Source organism: Mesoplodon bidens, assembly GCF_964165515.1.
Source record: "Mesoplodon bidens genome assembly, chromosome: 4".
NCBI lineage: Eukaryota > Metazoa > Chordata > Mammalia > Artiodactyla > Ziphiidae > Mesoplodon > Mesoplodon bidens.
In genome coordinates, this window is record NC_138160.1 from 159,190,007 (window position 1) to 159,209,954 (window position 19,948).

At 50.7% G+C, this 19,948-nt stretch overlaps 1 protein-coding gene and 1 pseudogene across 2 annotated transcripts in view; one reads left to right on the forward strand and one right to left on the reverse strand.

Annotated features, from left to right (window-relative positions):
• LOC308615658 (serine-threonine kinase receptor-associated protein-like) overlaps positions 1 to 1,620 on the forward strand; it is a 35,060-nt pseudogene extending 33,440 nt beyond the window's left edge. Inside the window, exon 2 of the transcript in view lies at positions 313 to 1,620. The product of the transcript in view is annotated as a serine-threonine kinase receptor-associated protein-like (transcript). The remainder of the gene's footprint in view (positions 1 to 312) is intronic.
• ERGIC1 (endoplasmic reticulum-golgi intermediate compartment 1) overlaps positions 1 to 14,325 on the reverse strand; it is a 107,780-nt gene extending 93,455 nt beyond the window's left edge. The window contains exon 1 of the mRNA XM_081231944.1: positions 14,151 to 14,325. Within this exon, the coding sequence (XP_081088070.1) occupies positions 14,151 to 14,170 (20 nt within the window). The 5' untranslated portion in view covers positions 14,171 to 14,325. The remainder of the gene's footprint in view (positions 1 to 14,150) is intronic.
• Positions 14,326 to 19,948: the final 5,623 nt, after the last annotated feature.

Genomic DNA, 19,948 nt, shown 5'->3' on the forward strand with positions numbered 1-19,948 from the left:
GAGTCTTTAACACGCTTCCCTGGATGGTGCGGATCACGGCCGCCAGTTCTCTGGTTCTCCCCCTCCCCTACTCTCCTCCCTCCCCCCCTTTTCCTCCCTTGACAGCAGTGGATCGGTTGTCTGTTGCAGACTCCCTGACCCATCCCTAACCCCTTTCTGGCCTCGGGGCCACCGGACTGGCCTTTTCGCGGGGTGGGGGGGGGGCACCTCGAGGAGTCGGTGCCAAGAGAAGAGAAAAGACAAGACCACCCTCGGCTCCCCTTCCCCTACCCCCGCCCGGATCGCAAGGCTCGCAGCCGCCGTGGCAATGAGGCCGCTCACCTGCACGGGCCACACGTCACACGCAGCCTGTGGTGGATTTGGCCTTCAGTGGCATCACGCCTTATGGCTTTTGCCTAATCGGTGCTTGCAAAGATGGTACACCTATGGTACGCCAAGGAGATATTTTTGGGTCATGAGGGTGCTGTTTGGGATGTAACATTAAATAAGGACACCACCAAAGCAGCTACAGCAGCTGCCGATTTCACAGCCAAAGTGTGGGATGTTGTCTCAGGAGATGAATGGAGGACCCTCGCTCATAAACACAGTGCCAAGATGGGATCTTACTCAGGATAGTAATTACTTGTTCACCGGGGGACAGGATAAACTGTTATGCATACATGACTTGAACAAACCTGAGGCAGAACCTAAGGAAATCAGTGGTCATACCTCTGGTATTAAAAAGGCTCTATGGTGCAGCGACAATAAACAGATCCTTTCAGCTGATGATAACACTGTTCGCCTTTGGGATCATGCTACTATGACAGAAGTGAAATCTCTACATTTTAATATGTCTGTTTGCAGTATGGAATATATTCCTGAGGGAGAGATCTTGGTAATAACTTATGGACGATCTATTGCAGTAAGTTTGGACCCAATTAAATCTTTTGAAGCTCCTGCAACCATCAATTCTGCACCTCTTCATCCTGAGAAAGAATTTCTTGTTGCAGGGGGTGAAGATTTTAAACTTTATAAGTATGATTATAATAGTGGAGAAGAATTAGAATCCTACAAAGGACACTTTGGTCCCATTCACTGTGTGAGGTTTAGTCCTGATGGAGAACTCTACGCTAGTAGAGTTCTGAAGATGGAACACTGAGACTATGGCAGACTGTGGTAGGAAAAACATATGGCCTTTGGAAATGTGTGCTTCCTGAAGAAGACAGTGGTGAGCTGGCAAAGCCGAAGATCAGTTTTCCAGAGACAGCAGAAGAGGAGCTAGAAGAAACTGCTTCAGAGAATTCTGATTCCATCTGTAGTGCAACTCCTGAAGTTAAGGCCTGAGCATCAGGCAGATGTACACAACTTATGGACTAAAACAAACAGAGAAAAGCATCAGCTTCCAGAGTTACTCTCTGCTTAACGTAAACACGAGCAGTAAACAATGAGGAATATGAATTAGCTCCAGTGCTGGAACTAACCAACTTGGTGATACCTGTAACTGAAAACACAAGAGTATCAGCTGAAGGCAGATGCAGTTCAACTCTTGTAGTACGATGGTCTGCTGTCTTTTTAATGAATATGTGCAAACCAACACCCAATTTCTCTTATTACAGTTAGATTTCTTGTAGCTGTTTATGTTATTATGAGAGGGAGAGTATATTGACCTATTTTTCTGACTTTTCCCTTAAAGCAGAAAGCCATTTTTTTTTTTGCTTTAGTTATAAAGAAGAGGGGGAATACATGATAAAGTAACTGCTTTGATCTCTCTTTTATTGTATACTGTTTCTGAACATCTAATTGTTTTTAGTTGTCTAAATAAAATGCCTAAAAATAAAGCTTCCCTGGGCTGGATGAAGTACTCCTAGTTCTTTCAAGGCTACTCTTATGGCTCCTACAGCCCTCTCTATTGGCTCTTCTTTAAGAGGGCATGGGGCGTAATGGAGAGATTGTGGCGGAGGGGGCCAGACCACTCCACATCCCGATACCTGCCAGCCCCTCAGAAGTGAGACGGGTGCCCAGTGCGGTGCGGCCTGCACCAGCGGAGCAGAAAGAGTCACTGCTAACGGTGAACACGTGAAACTGCACGAGGGATTCTAGACACTGGTGGTCCGCTTCCCTACAGGAGGGCCAGCTGACAGTGAAGATGGGCAGGAGAAGGACCGCTGATCAATAAGGAGTGATACGGCAGGGGCAGCCTGGCAAATGCTGCCTGATCCAGCTGAAGGAGAGTGCCGCCAGTGACATCATGTGGATGCCAGGTGCCCCTGACAGGATGTGCTGAGAAGGGCACTCCACCCACGAACGACCCAGTCTAATTGCGAGAAAACATCAGACAAACCCAGAGTGCAGGACGTTCTACAGGCCATTTGGACAGTGTTCTTCAAGACTGCCAAGGGCATGAAGAACAAGAAAGACTGAGGGTGGGAGGAATTGGGAGACGGGGATTGACACATATCCACTACTGATACTATGTATAAAATAGACAACCGATGGGAACATACTGTATAGCACAGGGAACTCTACTTAATGAACTGTGGTGACCTAAATGGGAAGGAAATCCAAAAGGGAGGGGATATATGTATATGTATGCCTGATTCATTTTGCTATACAGTAGGAGCTAACACAACATTGTAAAGCAACTATACTCCAATAAAAATTAACTTAAAAATAAAATAAATAAAATTTTGAAAAGAAAAAAAAAAAGACTGGGGGCTTCCCTGGTGGCGCAGTGGTTAAGAATCCGCCTGCCAGTGCAGGGGACACAGGTTCGATTGCTGGTCCAGGAAGATCCCACGTGCCGCGGAGCAACTAAGCCCGTGCGTCACAGCTACTGAGCCTGCGCTCTAGAGCCCGCGAGCCACAACTACTGGAGCCCGTGCTCCACAACAAGAGAAGCCACCGCAATGAGAAGTCCGGATACCACAAAGAAGAGGAGTCCCCACTCGCCGCAACTAGAGAAAGCCCGCACGCAGCAACGAAGACCCAACACAGCCAAAAATAAAAAAATAAAAAAAGACCGAGGAACTGTCCCCACCCAGAGACTGGGGAGACGTGACCACTGAATGCAATGTTGGATCTTGGACTGGATCCTGGAGCAATAAAAGGACATTAGTGGAACAAAACTGTTTTTAAATTTTATATTATTTTGAGACTTTGCTTCTTTGGGGCACAATGGTCACCCCATCTGGCTGTGAGAGCTCTCTATAGACTGTGGGCTGGCAGTGTGCTGATCTTTTAAAGTTTCTTTCCCTACCCAATCCCCCCCCCTTTTTGGTGAGGTTTCAGTGAGGTCTGTTAGGTGTGCATCCTGCAGCTTAATTGGCTTAAAATGTACTCTCCTTTGGTGTGATCTCTTTGGGGGCCGACTGGGAGAAAGAAAAACCAACAGCATAACTGTTTTGATACTGGAAATTGATGTGTCCTTTTGAAATAAAGAACCAGTCCCTCAAAAAAAAAAAAAAAAAAGGACATTAGTGGAAAACAGGTGAAATCCAAAATAAAGTCTGGGGAACACTAGATTGGAGGTATCTGTACCATCTTTACAACTTTTCTGTAACTCTATTCCAAAATAAAAAAGTGTCTTTAAATTTAAAAAAAAGGGAGACGCCAAATACCAGAACTAAAACATAAGTTCCGTGAGGTTGGGGGGGGCAGGAACTGTCTGTCTGGCTCAGTGCTGTATCCCCAGCTTCGAGAACAGTGCCTGGCACACAGCAGGCCTTCAAGAAATATGCTCAACGAACAAATGACTCCACCACCCCAGCCTGTTCCTGGCCTATTGACTGGGGCTCCAGAGACCAGCCAGAGAAAGGACAGGATGGCCAGCCCCACCTGCTCCCCACAGGAAGGGCTGCACCCCTCTCCCCGCCTCCCCAGCAAGGGCTCAGCGGTAATCTCCTGCCCACAGATGTACAGTGTCACCTAGATACTGGAAATTGTCACCTAGGCCCAGCCCCCTTCTCAGGCAACCCAGAGCCCCCTTCCCCGCCAAGGTTTCCATGGCAATAAATTGTAAACACAACTAAGTAGACAGCAGCTGACATCGGGGGTTTCCATGGAGTGCCTCCCCAAAATCGAGGTGATTATGCTTCCCTCTGGGACACGCAAGTGTGGTTAAGAAAACCAGCTCTGGCATCACAGAGAGTTCCACTTGCCTGTGGTTTGTGTGACCTTGGCCAAGTCCTGTCCTCTCTGTGTGCAGCATCCTCATCAGGCAAATGGGAATGACACCTGGTTCCTATGTGATGTGAGGATGAACTGAATCCAAGAAAGGCCTTCAGACTGGCACTTGATAAATGGGCACTGTTGGGGGCACTGTGGTCACAGCACAGCCCTGGGAGGTCACCTGAGACACCCTGAGGGCTGAAGGTTTTAAGGGATCTGGAGAAGGGAATGCCACTCAAACTGAGCTTTGGCCAGCCCCGGGACTGCTGAGGAGGAAAGACAGGTCCAGCGGCAGAGCTGGCAGTGCCACCGTAGCACCAACCAGAGAAGGGAAGCCCTGGCTGCCAGGCCTGGAAGAATCGTGCCCCGAGGATGCCTCTGCCCAAACCTGGGCGTCCGTCGACTCCTGTGACTCCGGCTCCGAGCCCAGACCCACCAGATCACCTCCTGAGAGTCCAGGGGCACCGCCCCAAGTCCTGTCCACCCGGCGAGTGTGTGCTCGTTCACTGGTACGTGTGACACACAGGCTGCATGCCGCCAGCCACAGGCCATCATCAGCCCTCAGAAGGCTTTGGTTTGGCCCAGCATAATGTTCAACAGCAATAAAACTGGAAGCAGTTACTAATCATTTTCACACAATTTATCAGACTTTCATCATTTCCGAAAAAAATGGGTCATCTGTAGAGCAACAAGCCACAGACATCTGCCCCTTCCCAATGGAGCGTCACTCTCTGATGGGCCCAGCCGGCCCCCAACTGCCCCCCACCCCGTGATACCCGCCCAGGACCTGGGGACATCTGGGTATATGATCATTTGACCGTTTTCTCTCCCACCAGAGATTAATGCCTTGGGGTCTGGGGTCATCGTGTGGGCGCCACTTAGAGAAGGGAGCCCAGCTCTGGGTTGAATCGCCCCAGGTGTTCTCAAGGGAGCACATCACTGGTCCTGCAAATCCAAGGGGCCCCGGCTTTACCATGTCCACCCCCCAGATGCCCCTCTGCTCAGGTCTACCAGAGCTCGGCAAGGAGCACGGGGACAATGCTGCCAAGGAAGGCCACGATGAGTGACACGGTCCCACATTCCACATGAGCTCATCTCATCCTCAAAAACATCCTGCAAGGGAAGTATGAGCACCCCACTTTGCAGATGAGGAAAATGGAAGCTTACAGGTCAAGGCCGCCCTTGAAGGAATCTGCAGTGTAGAAGGACATTCTGAAAGGGTGGCCCACGACCTTGCACTTTCCCCTGAAGATTTGGAGACACTTGCTCCACACCATGAAAGTACCCTTGGACTCAGCAAAACATCAAAACAAGTCAAATATCACCAGATTTCTTCCAAAGTAGTCAAGGGACATTTTAGTTCAATTCTACATGTCAGTGGCTCCTGATGTGACGGCAAGAGAGCAAACGATAGTGGAGACCTGGTGGACAGTCATAAAAATCGACAATGTCAAGGTACCAGCGAGACAGAAGAGCACCATGGTGAAGTACCCTGGCTCTTGAATCACAGACCCAAGTTCAAGTCCCAGTCCCGTACTTCCTCAGCTGTGTACCCTGGGCCAGTTCACTTCCCAGCTCTGAACCTTGGCTTCCTGTTTTAAAACTGAATTAATAAAGGAAACAATCAGCAGAGTGAAAAGGCGACCTTTTCACTGGGAGAAAATATTTGCGAACCATGTATCTGAAAAGTGGTTAATATCCAAAATACATAAGAAACTCCTTCAACTTCATAGCAACACACACACACACACACCAACACCAACAACCCCACAACCAAATAACCTGATTAAAACTGGGCAGAGGGGGCTTCCCTGGTGGCGCAGTGGTTGAGAGTCCGCCTGCCGATGCAGGGGACGCGGGTTCGGGCCCCGGTCCGGGAGGATCCCACATGCCGCGGAGCGGCTGGGCCCGTGAGCCATGGCCGCTGAGCCTGCGCGTCCGGAGCCTGTGCTCCGCAACGGGAGAGGCCACAGCAGTGAGAGGCCCGCGTACCGCAAAAAAAAAAAAAAAAAAAAAAACCAACTGGGCAGAGACCTTGAATAGACAGTTCCCCAAAATAAGACAATCGAATGGCCAACAGGTATTTGGAAAGATGCTCAACATCACTAATCATCAGGGAAATGCGTATCAAAACCACAATGAGGTGGGAGGGAGGGAGACGCAAGAGGGAAGAGATATGGGAACAGATGTATATGTATAACCGATGCACTTTGTTATACAGCAGAAACTAACACACCATTGTAAAGCAATTATACTCCAATAAAGACGTAAAAACAAAAGAAAACCCACAATGAGCTATTACCTCACACCTGTCAGGATGGCTGTCACCAAAATAAACAAAAGGTAAGTGTGGAGGATGTGGAGAAACTGGAACTCTTGTACACTGTTCATGGGAATGTCAATCAGTGCAGCCACTATGGAGGACACTATGGAGGACACTCAAAAAATTAAAAATCGAAATACCATATGATCCAGTAATCCCAGGACTGGGCATTTATCCAAAATAACTGAAGTCAGGATCTTGAAGAGATAGATGCAGCATTATTCACAATAGCCAAGATGTGGAAACAATCCAAGTGTCCATGGCTGGATGAATGGATAAGGAAAATGTGGTGTATACATACAATGGAATATTATTCGGCCTTTAAAAAGGAAATCCTGGGACTTCCCTGGTGGCACAGTGGTTAAGACTCTGCGCTCCCAATACAGGGGACCCGGGTTCAATCCCTGATCCGGGAACTAGGTCTCCCATGCATGTCGCAACTAAAGAGCTGTCAAGCCACAACTAAGGAGCCCGTGGGCTGCAACTAAGGAGCCTGCGGGCCACAACTAAGACCTGATAGAACCAAATAAATAAATAAAAATTTTTTAAAAAAGGAAATCCTGCCATATGTGACAACACGGATGAACCTGGAGGACACTGTGTTAAGTGAAACAAGCCAGTCACAGAAGGCCAAATATTGCCTCCACTTATATGAGGTATCTAAAATAGTTAAACCTACAGAGGCAGAGAGTAGAACAGTGGCTGCCAGGGGCTGGGAGGAGGAGGAGGACATGGGGAGTTGCTATTCAATGGATATAAAGTTTCAGCTATACACATAAGTTCTAGAGACCTGCTGTACAACACTGTGCCTGTCATTAACAATCCTGTAGTGTGAACTTAAAAATCTGTCAGGAGGGGAGATCTCATCTTAAGTGTTCTTAGCACAATTTTAAAAAATTGAATTAATAGTATGACTATAAAGTGATAGCATTCCAGTTTCTTGGAGCGATAAAACTTCTGTATCCAGACTGCGGGGGTTGTTACACGACGTAAAGTCTTGACTTCCACAGAAGAATACACCGAAAAAGGCCACTTTTACTGTATGTTAATTAAAAAGATAAAATAAATAAATAGTCATCTAAAAAACAAGAAGATAAAATATAGAAAAATAAATGACTAATAATCGTATCTATCTCGTGGAGCCAGTGTAACTTTCAAGTCCAGTGACATGCCCAGCACAGAGTGCAACACATCACCAGCCGAGAAACCATCAGGCATGACTAGTAAGATTCACCTTGCCTCCTTTCCTCCTCCAGAGCAATTCGAGCCCCAGATGGCAACTCAAGAGAGAAGAGCATCACCAGCACCCAATGTTCAGGGACCTGTGACTAAAGTTTGGTAACAGCCAGGCCTCTCATCTCAAATAGGGTTTCCACCTTTTGGATAAACAGAACACTCAGTCCCTTTCAAACAGATCTTGCTTCCTGTCCAGCTGTGCTGCCCAGCAGATTCCAGAAGCATTCAAGGGAAGGATTTTACTGTCAGGTGTGTGTGCTGGTCCCCCAGGGACCCCTAGGTGCACCCAGCATCTCTGGGGGTCAATCTCCCTGGATGTAAAATAGGAATAATGCCCACTCAGAGGATGAGGAGATTTGTAAAGCGCCTTACGTATCCCCGAGCTCTTGGTAGTACAGGGAACCCTGAGTTCCTCCGGCCTCTCCCAAGGGTCAAGACTTTTAAAAACCAATACACGCTACTGTTGGCAGGTTTTTTCCCCATCCGGTACTTTTCCTGCATACACACCAATGTAATTAAGTCAACAGACCTAAATGTTAAAGTTGACAACAGACAATCAGGCGAATTACCACTTCCGTAAAGGAACAATTACAGCTGTGTTTCCCAAACAATATTCTGAGAAATGGTACTGGCCGCCCCACGAAGAACAAGGTTGGCTTAGACAGTAAGTTTGGCAAAAGCTGGGCTAAGTGACTCAGGTTCCTTTTGTGCAGGACTTCTCAGAGCCTTTAGTAAGTTATGCATGTGCTGTGGATCTCCAAATGAGGGACCCATTATGGAGCGGCACAGTCTGGGAGATGCTGAGTTAGTCAATCTTACCGTACATCCAAATCACCAGGGGATCTTGCATTTCCAGCAAGCTCCCAGGTGATGCTGAAGCTGCTGGTGTGGGGACCACACTTTGAAAAGCAAGGATATCCATGGAAAGGTAACCCCACCACCACTGCCCTGCCTTAGTGACAGCTTTACTAGTGAAGAACAGTCCCAGAGGGAATGTGCTTGCAGGGGGGGACAGATGGGACCAGACTCTACCCCCCAACCTCCCCTCCAAAGACCCGCTCTGGCATCTGGCTGCCCCTGTGCTCTCGGCCTGCTAAATATGGGTTCTCTGGATCTAGAGCAGTCTTCTCAATCTTAGCTGTGCACTTGGAATCACGTGAGGACCTTTATAAAACACTGATGCCTGAGTCCCCCACCCTCAGCTCCTGATTACTGGGTCTGGAGCACCACCTGAGTCTGGGGATTTTTAAAACTCCTCCAGTGATTCTAACATACAGCAGAGCTGATGTTCACTGACATAGAGGTGGTGGGTAAGCCTCACCCCAAATGCCCTCCTCACACCCTGCCTGCCTCTCCAGTGCCTGATGAAAACTGCCCAGGAGCAACTCCAAAATAAAAAATGAAAGGATTACCGGATGGGAAACAGAACTTAACGAGGCCACAGCTGGCTAAAGCCACAGCTGGCTAAAGCTAAAGTCTCAAGATATTATGGTATCAGGAATCCAAACCGCCTCAGGAGGAGAGATTTTTCCATCCCCTTCCACATCCAGATGAGCAGGTAAACATATGCTCTACACTCTAAAGCCCCAGTGGCCGGAGTGGGAAAACCTGGACGCTCCAGAATGAGATGCTCTAAATTGCTGTTGAGACCATAGTGAGGGTTCTTTAAAGACAATTTCAGAATCAGATGTCAGACCACATGAGTCTAGTTAAAAAATAAATAAAAAAATAAAGGCTGATGACTTTAAGCTTCTTTTTTTTTTTTTTTTTTTGCCCCCCAGTACTTGGGCCTCTCCCGTTGCGGAGCACAGGCTCTGGACGCGCAGGCTCAGCGGCCATGGCTCACGGGCCCAGCCGCTCTGCAGCATGTGGGATCCTCCCAGACCAGGACACGAACTGACTTTAAACTTCTTAATGAGCACTACTGGGAAAGGATTAGAGATGAGAAAGCCAAGGAATCCAATTAGAGAGGGTTTCAGTTCTCTCTGAACTCGGTGAATGGAAGGGCAAAGCTTTAGAGATGAGCCTATAGGATATAAGTGGGGCTCTGGAGCACAAGAACAGCATTCCAACCCCAGTGCCTTCTGCTGACCCATCACGTCCCTTAACTCTTCTGCACTTCCACTGGCTCATCTGTAAAGTGGGATAACAACAGGGTCTGCCTTGCAGGGTTGGTGCGGGATAAAATGAGCACAGGTAAGATCCTTACCACAAGGTCAGGCACTAGTAAGTGCTCAATAAATGTGAAATGCTGGCTTGATTTTCAAATACTTTTTCCTCCAGTCTGGCTTTTATTTCCCTTTGGCCCTGATTTTTAAGTCTATTTATATTTTTTTAAAACTCGTTGTAAAGTCCATGTTTCCGTCAACTTCCCCAAGATCTTTCTGGAATGAAGTAAGGGAGAAATACAGGCACTCACATAAGCCATTGTACTATCTGCTGAGTGCTGATTATGTGCTCAGAGCCCGCAGTGGTGGTCGGGGATGACCCCGGCACAGGGAGTGAGGGGGGCTGCAGGGCCCCCCCCCCGGGCAAGGCCGCACGGGGAGCTGAGGAAATCGTATTTGATCAGAGCAATGGGCCCCACTTGACGGTTGAAACCAGAATGTGAAAAAAATCAGGTCAACTTTGGAAAGCTCCCCTGGGGTTCTAAGATCTGGAGTCTCTTGGAGATGAGAGACCACTTGGAAGGCCAGACTGAGAGGCGATGGAGGCTGAACCAAGGCGCCGCAGCAGGGCCGGCATCACAGGTGTGTGAACCGTGCAGTCGCACAGGGTCCTGTGCTCAGAGCGCTGCGTCTAGGCTTAGTCTAATGCTCCGCTGTCACCGTCCTGACGTTCGTCATACTTTTCCAACAAGGGGTTCTGCGTTTTCATTTTGCGCTGGGCCCCGCAAATTATGCAGCCGGCTGTACCCTGCAGGGGCCCCTCACTTGCCCCGACATCTACCCTACAAAGTGAGGCAATGAAGATTGCCATCTTCTCCTTAAAATGAAGAAACGGAGGCTCAGAGAAGGTAAGTCAACTGTCCCAGGGCCCAGGTGGTCAGTGACAGGGCAGCAACCCACCCCCGGTCTCGGGGCTTCAACTCAGAGGCTGCCGTCGCGGGAAGCCGGCCACCTCTGCGTGCCTGAAAGCCGCGCTCAGGCTCTCCTGGGGCCTGGGCTGCAAGAAATGCCCCACCCTCCCCACAGCCTGAGCCAGAGACAGCAGGTGTTCCGGCCCCTGCCAGCCGGAACTGGGTCCGGGCAGGGCCAACGCCCACGGAACTGGGTCACAAGGCCAGTTCCAGCACTGCAAGGTCCAGCGATTAATGAAACAATGCACCAGGAGCAAAACAAACACAAGTCATCTTTGAAGGCCTCGGGGCCCTCCTCTGTGCTCTGCCTATCCCCCACCCCCAACTACAATTTAGAGAAGAGCACATTCAAGGAAGGAAGGGGGGAAATCAACCACCCCCAGCTGAAAAGGTTCCCAGTAAAGGAGGAGGCACATCAAATCACACCGTGTCTTTGGCTTCCTGGACAGACTCTGAGAGACATATCCTGGGGGCGAGTGTGGCCCTGGCACTATTCTAGGCACTGGAGTTACAACAGTGAACGAAACAGATAAAGATCTTTGCCCTCGGGAGCTCATGTTTTCATGGGAGGAAAAAAGAGAATAAGCATAAAATAATTAAGTGAATTATACAGTGTTAGGAAATACAGGTGCTTCGATGAAATAACACAATTAATAATGAAAAGAGTGGCCAATATTTATTGGGTGCATACTCTGTATCTAAATGCTTTACACACACTGGCTCAGTTAATCTTCTCGACAACGGGTACTGTTCTCATCCCCATTTCACAGACAGGAAAGCACACAGGAGGTAAGGTGCACGAGGTCCCACAGGCACTAGGAAAACAAGGAGTTCTGGTAAGAAAGAGCAAGAGGTTCCTTTCTCCCCCTTCCTGATTGTGTTCTGTATTAAGGAGAGCAAAACGATCAGGAAGCCTGGTCTTCTCCCTGGCCTCGAACGGGGGCGGGGGGGGGAGGGGCGGTTCAACCAGAGCATGCCCCTCTCCACGTCCCCGTGGTTTTTAAGAGATCTGACAGGGCTGTGGGACCCGCCAAGACCTCCCTTTTCCCCCACAGCTAAGGCTTTGCAGCTAACAGTCCCCAGCTCGAATCCCAGCTCCACCAGCTCACCACTGCCTAGCCCTGAGCAAACGGGTCACATGTCACCCAGCTCTGCAGTGGGGCACGTGGCGGAGGGCTGAGCACGGAGCAGACACTCAGTAAACGTTTGATCAATGAACACTGAAGCGCGTGTACAGTGGGTCCTTCCTTCCTTAGAACCTGAGACCTGGAATGAACATATCTTAAGAAGTGTAGGTTACTAGGCTCGTCCTCCAAGGTGTGAATGGGAAGTGTTGAATCCATTCTCACTGTTCTGTGGTGGCACAAACCTTCAAGGAAATTGATTAAAACACCTCATTAAGGGCTTCCCTGGTGGCGCAGTGGTTGAGAGTCCGCCTGCCAGTGCAGGGGACATGGGTTCGTGCCCCGGTCTGGGAAGATCCCACATGCCGCAGAGCGGCTGGGTCCGTGAGCCATGGCCGCTGAGCCTGCACTCCGCAACGGGAGAGGCCACAACGGTGAGAGGCCCGTGTACCGCAAAAAAAAACAAAAACAAACAAAAAAAACAAACAAAAAAACCACCTCATTAAGCTGGGGCCCCCATGGTACCTGGACACTCCAAACCTCCAACTCAAGGGGCACCAGGTCAGGAGCTGTGCGTGACCTGGGACGCTGGCCCACCCTTCAATCTAGGTCCCATGAGGTCCAGGGCAAGACCCTCAGCCCTCAACTTCCTCCTCCTAAAACGGGAGATTAGGTGCAGAGTGAATGAATTCTATGTCCGAAAGCAGTGACTCCCCCAATAAGGTCAAAATCACTGGAACCTACTGAATCACAAAGGGATCTCATGTCCTGAATGTTAACCGTCTGTACAAGGACTGCCCCTGAATTCCATCACATGGGCTTTCCTTGTATGAAAATGCCCTGGGTCTGCAAGCATTTGTCTGAGACCCAGGGCTGCATGGAAGGGGCAGGCTGTTTGTGGGATGGCAATGGTGCCCAGGGCAGGCTGAGTACCACGTCAGCCAGTGCAAGAGTTCCAAGGCCAATGTTCTCTCTATGCTTAAACTCCAACATGCCCACGTGCCATGGGGGTCACTGCCAAGCTTTTCTTCCCAGGAAGGCTGTCGCTTTACCCTGACTTCATTCACACCTGTAGGGAGGGAAGGAGCTGGCAGGGACCGGAATCCCTATTTTGTGGATGAGGAAGTGGCCTCATGGAGAGGCTGCTTGTCCACTAACCTCCCACTTCTGAGCTCTGCACCCCTCCAGGCTCTGAATTAAGCTCTTCTCATGCACTCAGCCCTCGCAGGTGGGACTTTATTTTTAGCCCCAATTTGCAGGTGGTGACACAGAGATACTGAGAGGGCTCAGACACTTGCCCAAGCCATCAAGCTGTGCAGCTAAGGGGAGGTCTGAACCCAGAGCCTTCACCCTTAACTTCTAGAATATACCATTCTGCCCACTAAAGCCCTGCTATTTTTCTGGCTATACACCACAGTGTGGCTGCCTCAGGCCAGGGCATCCCCTGGGGCTCCATACCTCAAGGGAAAGTCTGGATGTAGACCCCCTGTCAGGCAGGCTTCCAGAAGGCCTAGCCCAGCACAACGTGGACCATGAGGCGGCTGGACCCCACAAAGGGCCCATTGTGGTGACTGTAGAAAGCCAAGGGCAGATCACGCTAGGCCCTCTGCAAAGCCCTGCCCACAGCTCCCTTACCTCCTCCCCTCCCCCATGGAGCCCCCATACCCAGAGCACAGGACCAGGACTGGCTGAGGTACAGGCCTCCGGTTCGGCCCAGTCAGGGAGAGTCTGAGCCTATGGAAACCTGAAACCCTCCAGCAGCTGTCTGGCGGGATGGGTCTGCACACCCCTGCGGATCCCTGGGGGCTCATCCGAGGTGCCCTGGACGCACCTGTCAGCTGGGGTGGGGTTCACGAAAGGAGGCTCTGTAGAGGAGACTAAGGGGATGGCTTGTCTGCTCCTATCTAGGGGAGGGAGGAAACCTGTTTCCCAGCATAGGGGGAAGGGGCTGCGAGTTTGCGAGGTGTCGGGGCAGCCTGGGGAGGGGGCTCTGCGGAGGGAAGGGGTGGAGCGGCCCGAGAGGTGGGTGGCCTCACTTCCCGCTGCACGAGGAGGCCCTCCGAGGCTCCAGCTGGCTTTGTGTGCGGCACGGGGTCCCGCCCGGCGTCCCCGAGGGCCCGCCGAGGCGTGCACAGGGCAAAGGGCCGCTTTTGCGTTCCAGGCGGGAGGGGTCCGCGGCGGGCCCGAGCATCCCCCGTGCCCGCGGAGGGGGCTCCCCGGTGGCCGGGGTCGCCACACTCACCTCCTGAAGTCAAAGGGCATCGTGCCGCCGCCGCCGCTGCCGCCGGGGGTGGGAGCCCTGCAGGCCAGGTGGGCCGCGGCGCCGCGTGGGTCCCAGCCCGCTGCCAACGCCTCCGCCGGCCGCCCCGCCCCCGCCGGCCGCCCCCAGCCCTGGACACTCGCTGCTGCCTCCCGCCGCCGGGAAGTGACGCTCCGCGCAGCCCATTGGGCGCCGCCCCCGCCCCCGGCCGCCCCTTCCGCCGCCCTGTTAAAGGGGCCCGGGGGCCTGAGGGCCTGGGGTCCTAAGGGGCTAGGGGATAGGAGCTAGGAGCTGGGGGCTGGGAGGGGGAGGGGGAGGGGCTGGCCTTGGTGGGCGCGCGATGGGGGGTCGAGGCTTGGAGAGGAAAGGAGCACCCAAAGACTCCCGCGTTCATTCCTTCCAAGCCCCCGCACTGTGTTTTCCATCACTTTCTGTGTGACCTTGAGCAAATCCCTCTGCCTCTCCGAGCCTCCTCCGCTGTTTTGCGTTTGTAAAACAGTTTCCTTGGGTTGTGAAAATTAAATGGAATGGTCCAGATGTGGGCTACACACAGCGTCTAACTCTGAGTAAAGGGCCTGATACTGTGAAAGAAAGGAGGAAAGCAGGCAGGCCTCGATTTGTAAAGGGGACCCACCACGTCCCTGCTGTGCCTCTCTGGGGAAGATGCTTGGCTTCTCTGAGTCCACACCTCTTTCCACGGCTGCACAAAGAGGATGATGACACTTACTGGAGGAGCTTTTTCCTGGGAATCAAATGAGAAAGTTGGGAGACTGCTTAGTGTGATGCCTGGCACCTAGTAAGGGCTTGTCACCTGAAGCTATTGTGGGTGGCCTGGTAGCTCTACCCCTCTGCTTGCATCTTCCATTTGTGGTTCATTCCGATGGTATTCACTGGGCCGGCTCCGAGTCTGTTCAGGACAGCAGACTAAGACCTGCCTTGTGACTTGGCCCACCGGGGACCTCTCCAAGCCTTAGTTTCCTTCGGCGAAATTCACAGGTAATCAGCATCTCCTTCAGGGATTGCTGGGTTAGAGGAGTTGGTAGTTGTAACACAACACCCAGGTGGAGGATACTCATTCTGAACTTTCCCTCTATGGTTGGCCCCACCTCCAAGGTTGTGGTAACAAAGAGCTTGAAAAACCCCAGGGGAGGAAGGTGGGGGCTCGTGTTCAAAAAGCAGGGCCAGCAGGCAGTTTCCTCATCTATAAATAGGGGGAAATGGTGGTACCTATTCCTCTGGGAGAATTCAGAATGCACGGTGCCAGTTCCGGTCCGGTGTAGAGTGTGGGCAGTGAACCAAACTCTTCCCCTGGACCATACACCCCGTTGGCTCTCCTTCTCTTTGCCCTCCAGCATTCCCTTTTCATTCATTCATTCAACAAGGGCCCTGGCACTCTTGAGAGAGAGAGGGAAATCTCAGCCAGAGCTCAAAACCTGGGGGCAGCAAGAAGGTTGAAGGGGCCTTGGGTAGCCACTGAGCCCAAAGGACTGTTTGTTGGCCCAGGCCTGTGCAGGAGGAGAGTCATGGAGTGGTGGGCATTTGACCACGAGTCCTCCCTCTCAAAATGTGGTCCACAGTCTGCTAGTGGTCCACAGGCCAACCGCTTAGGCACCATGGGGCAAATTCTCAGCCCCAGCCCAGACCTACTGAACCAAGTGTGCATTTCGCCTGATCTCCAAGTGATTCACTGGCACATTTAAGTCTGAGAGGTGCTGCGATAAAGGACCTTGCTTTGGTGGGATGCAGGGGGCGGGGGACTTTTGCATTTGCTCTTTCTTTTGCCTTGAGCATGTTCCTATCTCTGCCTTGCATCTTGCTATATGGACAGGGAATGTGCATGTCTCCCAATAGATTCTCACTTTCTTCGTAACTGTTAACTATGGTAACAGAGCCCATACTCTGGAGTCATACTGCATGGGATCACATTCTAGCCTGTCTGCTTACTAACTTATTTTACTTCTGTACCTCAGTTTCCTCATCTGTAAAATTGGGGCAATAATAGTGCCATCCTCATAGATCTGTTGTGAGGATGAAATGTGTTGATGAGTGTCAAGGACTTAGGACAGTGCCTGGCACAGAGTAAATGCAAGAGAGGGTTGACTATGGTTGCTATTTTTGCATGATGATGGAGCTCCCAGTTTTTGGCTGGGCACATGAGTGTGTTCAGAATGAGAGTTGTACTTCCCATCTTCTCTTGCAGCTAGGTGTGGCCATGTGACTAAGTTCTGGCCATTGAGATGTAAGGGGAAGCATCCTGCAGCTGCTTCAGGGATTATTGGTGGATATTACCCACTGTGTCCCTTTGTCCTTCTGGCTGCCCAGGATGTGGATGCCACTATCCTGACCCATGTGGTGAAGGCCATGCAGAGCAGAGCAACAAGAGAGAAGGAGCCTGGGTCCCTGCCACTGAATGGCACAGTACCTGTTCTCAAACACCTCCCCAGACTTCTAAGCAAGAGAGAAATAAACATCTTGTTTAAGCTACTGTTATTTTGGATTTTCAGACACTTACACCTGAACCTAATACACCTGCCCAGCCTAGTTAATTTCTTGGCTTGGTTCAACTACCATGTACAGAGTAGGCCAGGTCCCCCATTATATGCTCACATGCCACCTGTAGGTTTTTGGGAGGGAGAATTTGTCACAATTTGTTAAGAGATTATTAATTGGCTAGTGTCTACCTCCCCATGTTGACTGGAAGTTCTCCATGGAGGATGGATGTCTGTTTGCTCACCATCTTATCCCAGCATCCAACCACAGCCTGCACATGGGGGTTGGGGGGGGACAGTAACTATGTATCAAAGGCTGAATGGAGGTTTTCCAGAGAGGCAGGCCTTCCCACAGAACAGACAGGATGGGGAGGGGGCACATCAACAAGGATCTCTGTGGGGACACTTGAGGTCTGTAAGCAGACCAAGCTGTCAGTCCCAGATGGCCCATCAGCCCAAAAGACAGTGTGAGATAGAACTAAGGGAATCAGATGTTGTGTTACAGTAAATGGGAAAGCTCTGGATCTCTTTGACCAAGGGAGTGACTTACTAAAATTTGAGTTTTAGGATTACTAATCTTCCAGGACCCTACAGTGGCCAGCCTTCAGCCTCCAGTGGCTGATATTCCCATGCCCTGTATAATCACCTCTCACATTGCGAAGCGCCAAGCTGGGTAACCAACAGGACACTGCAGAAATGAGAGCATATGACTCTTCAGGCTAGGTAGTAAGGGCATTGAGGCTTCTGCTTAGGCTCTCCTGAGTCACTTGTTCTGGAGGAAGCCAGCTTCTGTGTCATAAAGATACTCAAGCATGGTTAGACAGGGGTCCAAGTGGCAAAGAACTGAGGCCTCCTGCCAACAGCCATGTGAGTGAGCCATCCTGGAAATGGGTCCTCAGCCCCGATAAGTCTTCAGAGCTGCAGCTTAACTACAGCCTCACGAGAAACCCTGATCCAGAACCACTCAATTAAGCTGCTCCTGAATTCCTGACTCTTAGAAACTATGTGAGGTAATAAATGTTTATTTTACGCTGCTAAGTTGTGGGTATTCAGTTACACAGTGTAGATAGTTAATAAAGACTCCATCCCCATTTGCTGTTCTACCAGCACCTTCTCCCTGCCTTCCTCCACCTCACTCCCAAATGGCTTAGTGAAATGGTAAAGCACTGCAGTCAGATGACTCTCTATCTGGGAGACATGGACACGTTGCTTAACTAGCTGGCTGTCTGAGTATGAAATGAAGGATAATAATACCTTACCTGTGGCAGGTAGCCTCTAAAATGGTCATCCCAATTAATCCACCTCCTCATATTCAAACCCTTGTGTAATCTCCTTCCTTCGAGTGTAGGCTGAATTTACTCACTTCTAATGAACAGAATATGGCAGATGCGATGGCATGTCGCACCTAAGACCAAGAGATAGAGAGACAGTAGCTTCTGTCTCGGACACTCTTGCTGTTTCTCAGATCAATCGCTCTGGGCAAGCCAGCTGCCATGTGGAGAGGCCCACATGAGAGAGCTCACAGTGAATCTTTTGGGGCCTCACAACAGCCACGTGAATGAGCTTGGAAGGGGATCCCTCAGCCTCAGGTGAGCCTTGAGATGCCTGCAGCCCTGGCCAACAACTGGACTGCAACCTCCCGGGAGACCTTGACCCAGAGGCGTCCAGCTGAGCTGCATCTGGATCCTGCAAGATGACAAGTGTTTGTTGTTTTAAGCCACTAAGTTTGGGATGATTTGTTAGGCAGCAACAGATAACAAATACATGGCCCTAAAAGCTTGCTGTAAAGATGAAGCAACATGTACAGGGCCTGGCATAGAGCAGGTGCTAATTAAATGCTTGCTGAATGAATCAATTAATAAACACATGAACGTTCTATAGTGTAGAATGTTTCCTGGATCCAAATGCTCACTGGTCTCCACCCCCTCCTGCCAAACACGTCACTGAACGTTGTTTGAAGCAGGGGAACGGCCAGGTCAGATTTGTTTTTCTGTAATAGGAGCCTGGTTTGTGTTCCAGGGGTGAGGCTGGTTCAGCTGTGGTCTGGGTGCAGAGATTAAGAAATAATAGTCCTTTGTCAGCTCAGAAAGGTCTTGAGGGCAACTTGGGCCTCGTAGCAGGGCCTCAGAACAAACAACTCTCCTTTCTTGCTCCACTAAGTCTCCTGGCCAACTAGAAGACACTCATTCGTCCATCCATTCATTCATTATAAGTTATTCAGTGGGCACCTCTTTATGACAGGTCCTCTGGATGTACAAAGGAACATGACACATCCCTGTTTTTTTGTTTTGTTTTGTTTTGTTTTTTGCGGTACGCGGGCCTCTCACTGTGGTGGCCTCTCCCGTTGTGGAGCACAGGCTCCGGACGCGCAGGCTCAGTGGCCATGGCTCACGGGCCCAGCCGCTCAGCGGCATGTGGGATCTTCCCGGACCGGGACACGAACCCGTGTCCCCTGCATCGGCAGGCGGACTCTCAACCACCGTGCCACCAGGGAAGCCCACATCCCTGTTTTTAAGGGGCAGGGCGGCAGGGGGTGGGGTGGTGTAAGCAAAAGTGTGGTACCATTACGAAAAATCAGGGTGAGGGGCACCAGTTCCTTGTGCAGGTGCAGTTTTGTGGTAAGTGCAGTGGTAGGGGCGGGCGGCACTAGAGGTTCTGGGAGGCCAGGAGGGGGTCCCTAATTCCACCCATGGGGATGAAATTGGTCTGAACTCTTTCAGTTCAAGATGACTGAGATCATCTCGAATCAACACACATTACCTAAGGCCAAAAAAAAAGAGAGAGAGAGAAAGAGAGAAAAAAAGAAAGAGAGAGAAACAAGAAGGAAGGGAGGGAGGGAGGGGAAGGGGAAGGGAAAAAAAGGAAAGGAAGAAAGAAAAGTCCAGAGGTAGATTTAGTTTCAGGCACAGTTGAATCCAGGCGCTTCAATAATTGCATCAGGAATCTCTCTCCCCATCCCTAGGCTCATCTTTTTTCTTCTGGCTTCATCTCTAGAGAGGCTTTCCTTTTGTGCTTGTGAAACAAAAGGAAACAGAAGGACGGAAGCTGTAGCTTCAGGCTGTTTTTCCTGCTCTGCCTGTAGCTGTAGGCTGTTCTTCCTGCTCTGCAACTCCAGCAGGTGAAGGTGACCTGTTTCCTGCTACCTCCAGCAAAGGCTCCTGGGCTGACCCTCAGGGGCTGACTTAGGTTGCATCCCTGAACCGTGGGCTCCAGGAGAATGGATAGGCCAGGCCTAAGCTGAACGTCAACCCCTAGAGCCTGGAGCGGAATCAGCCTCATTCAACACACACA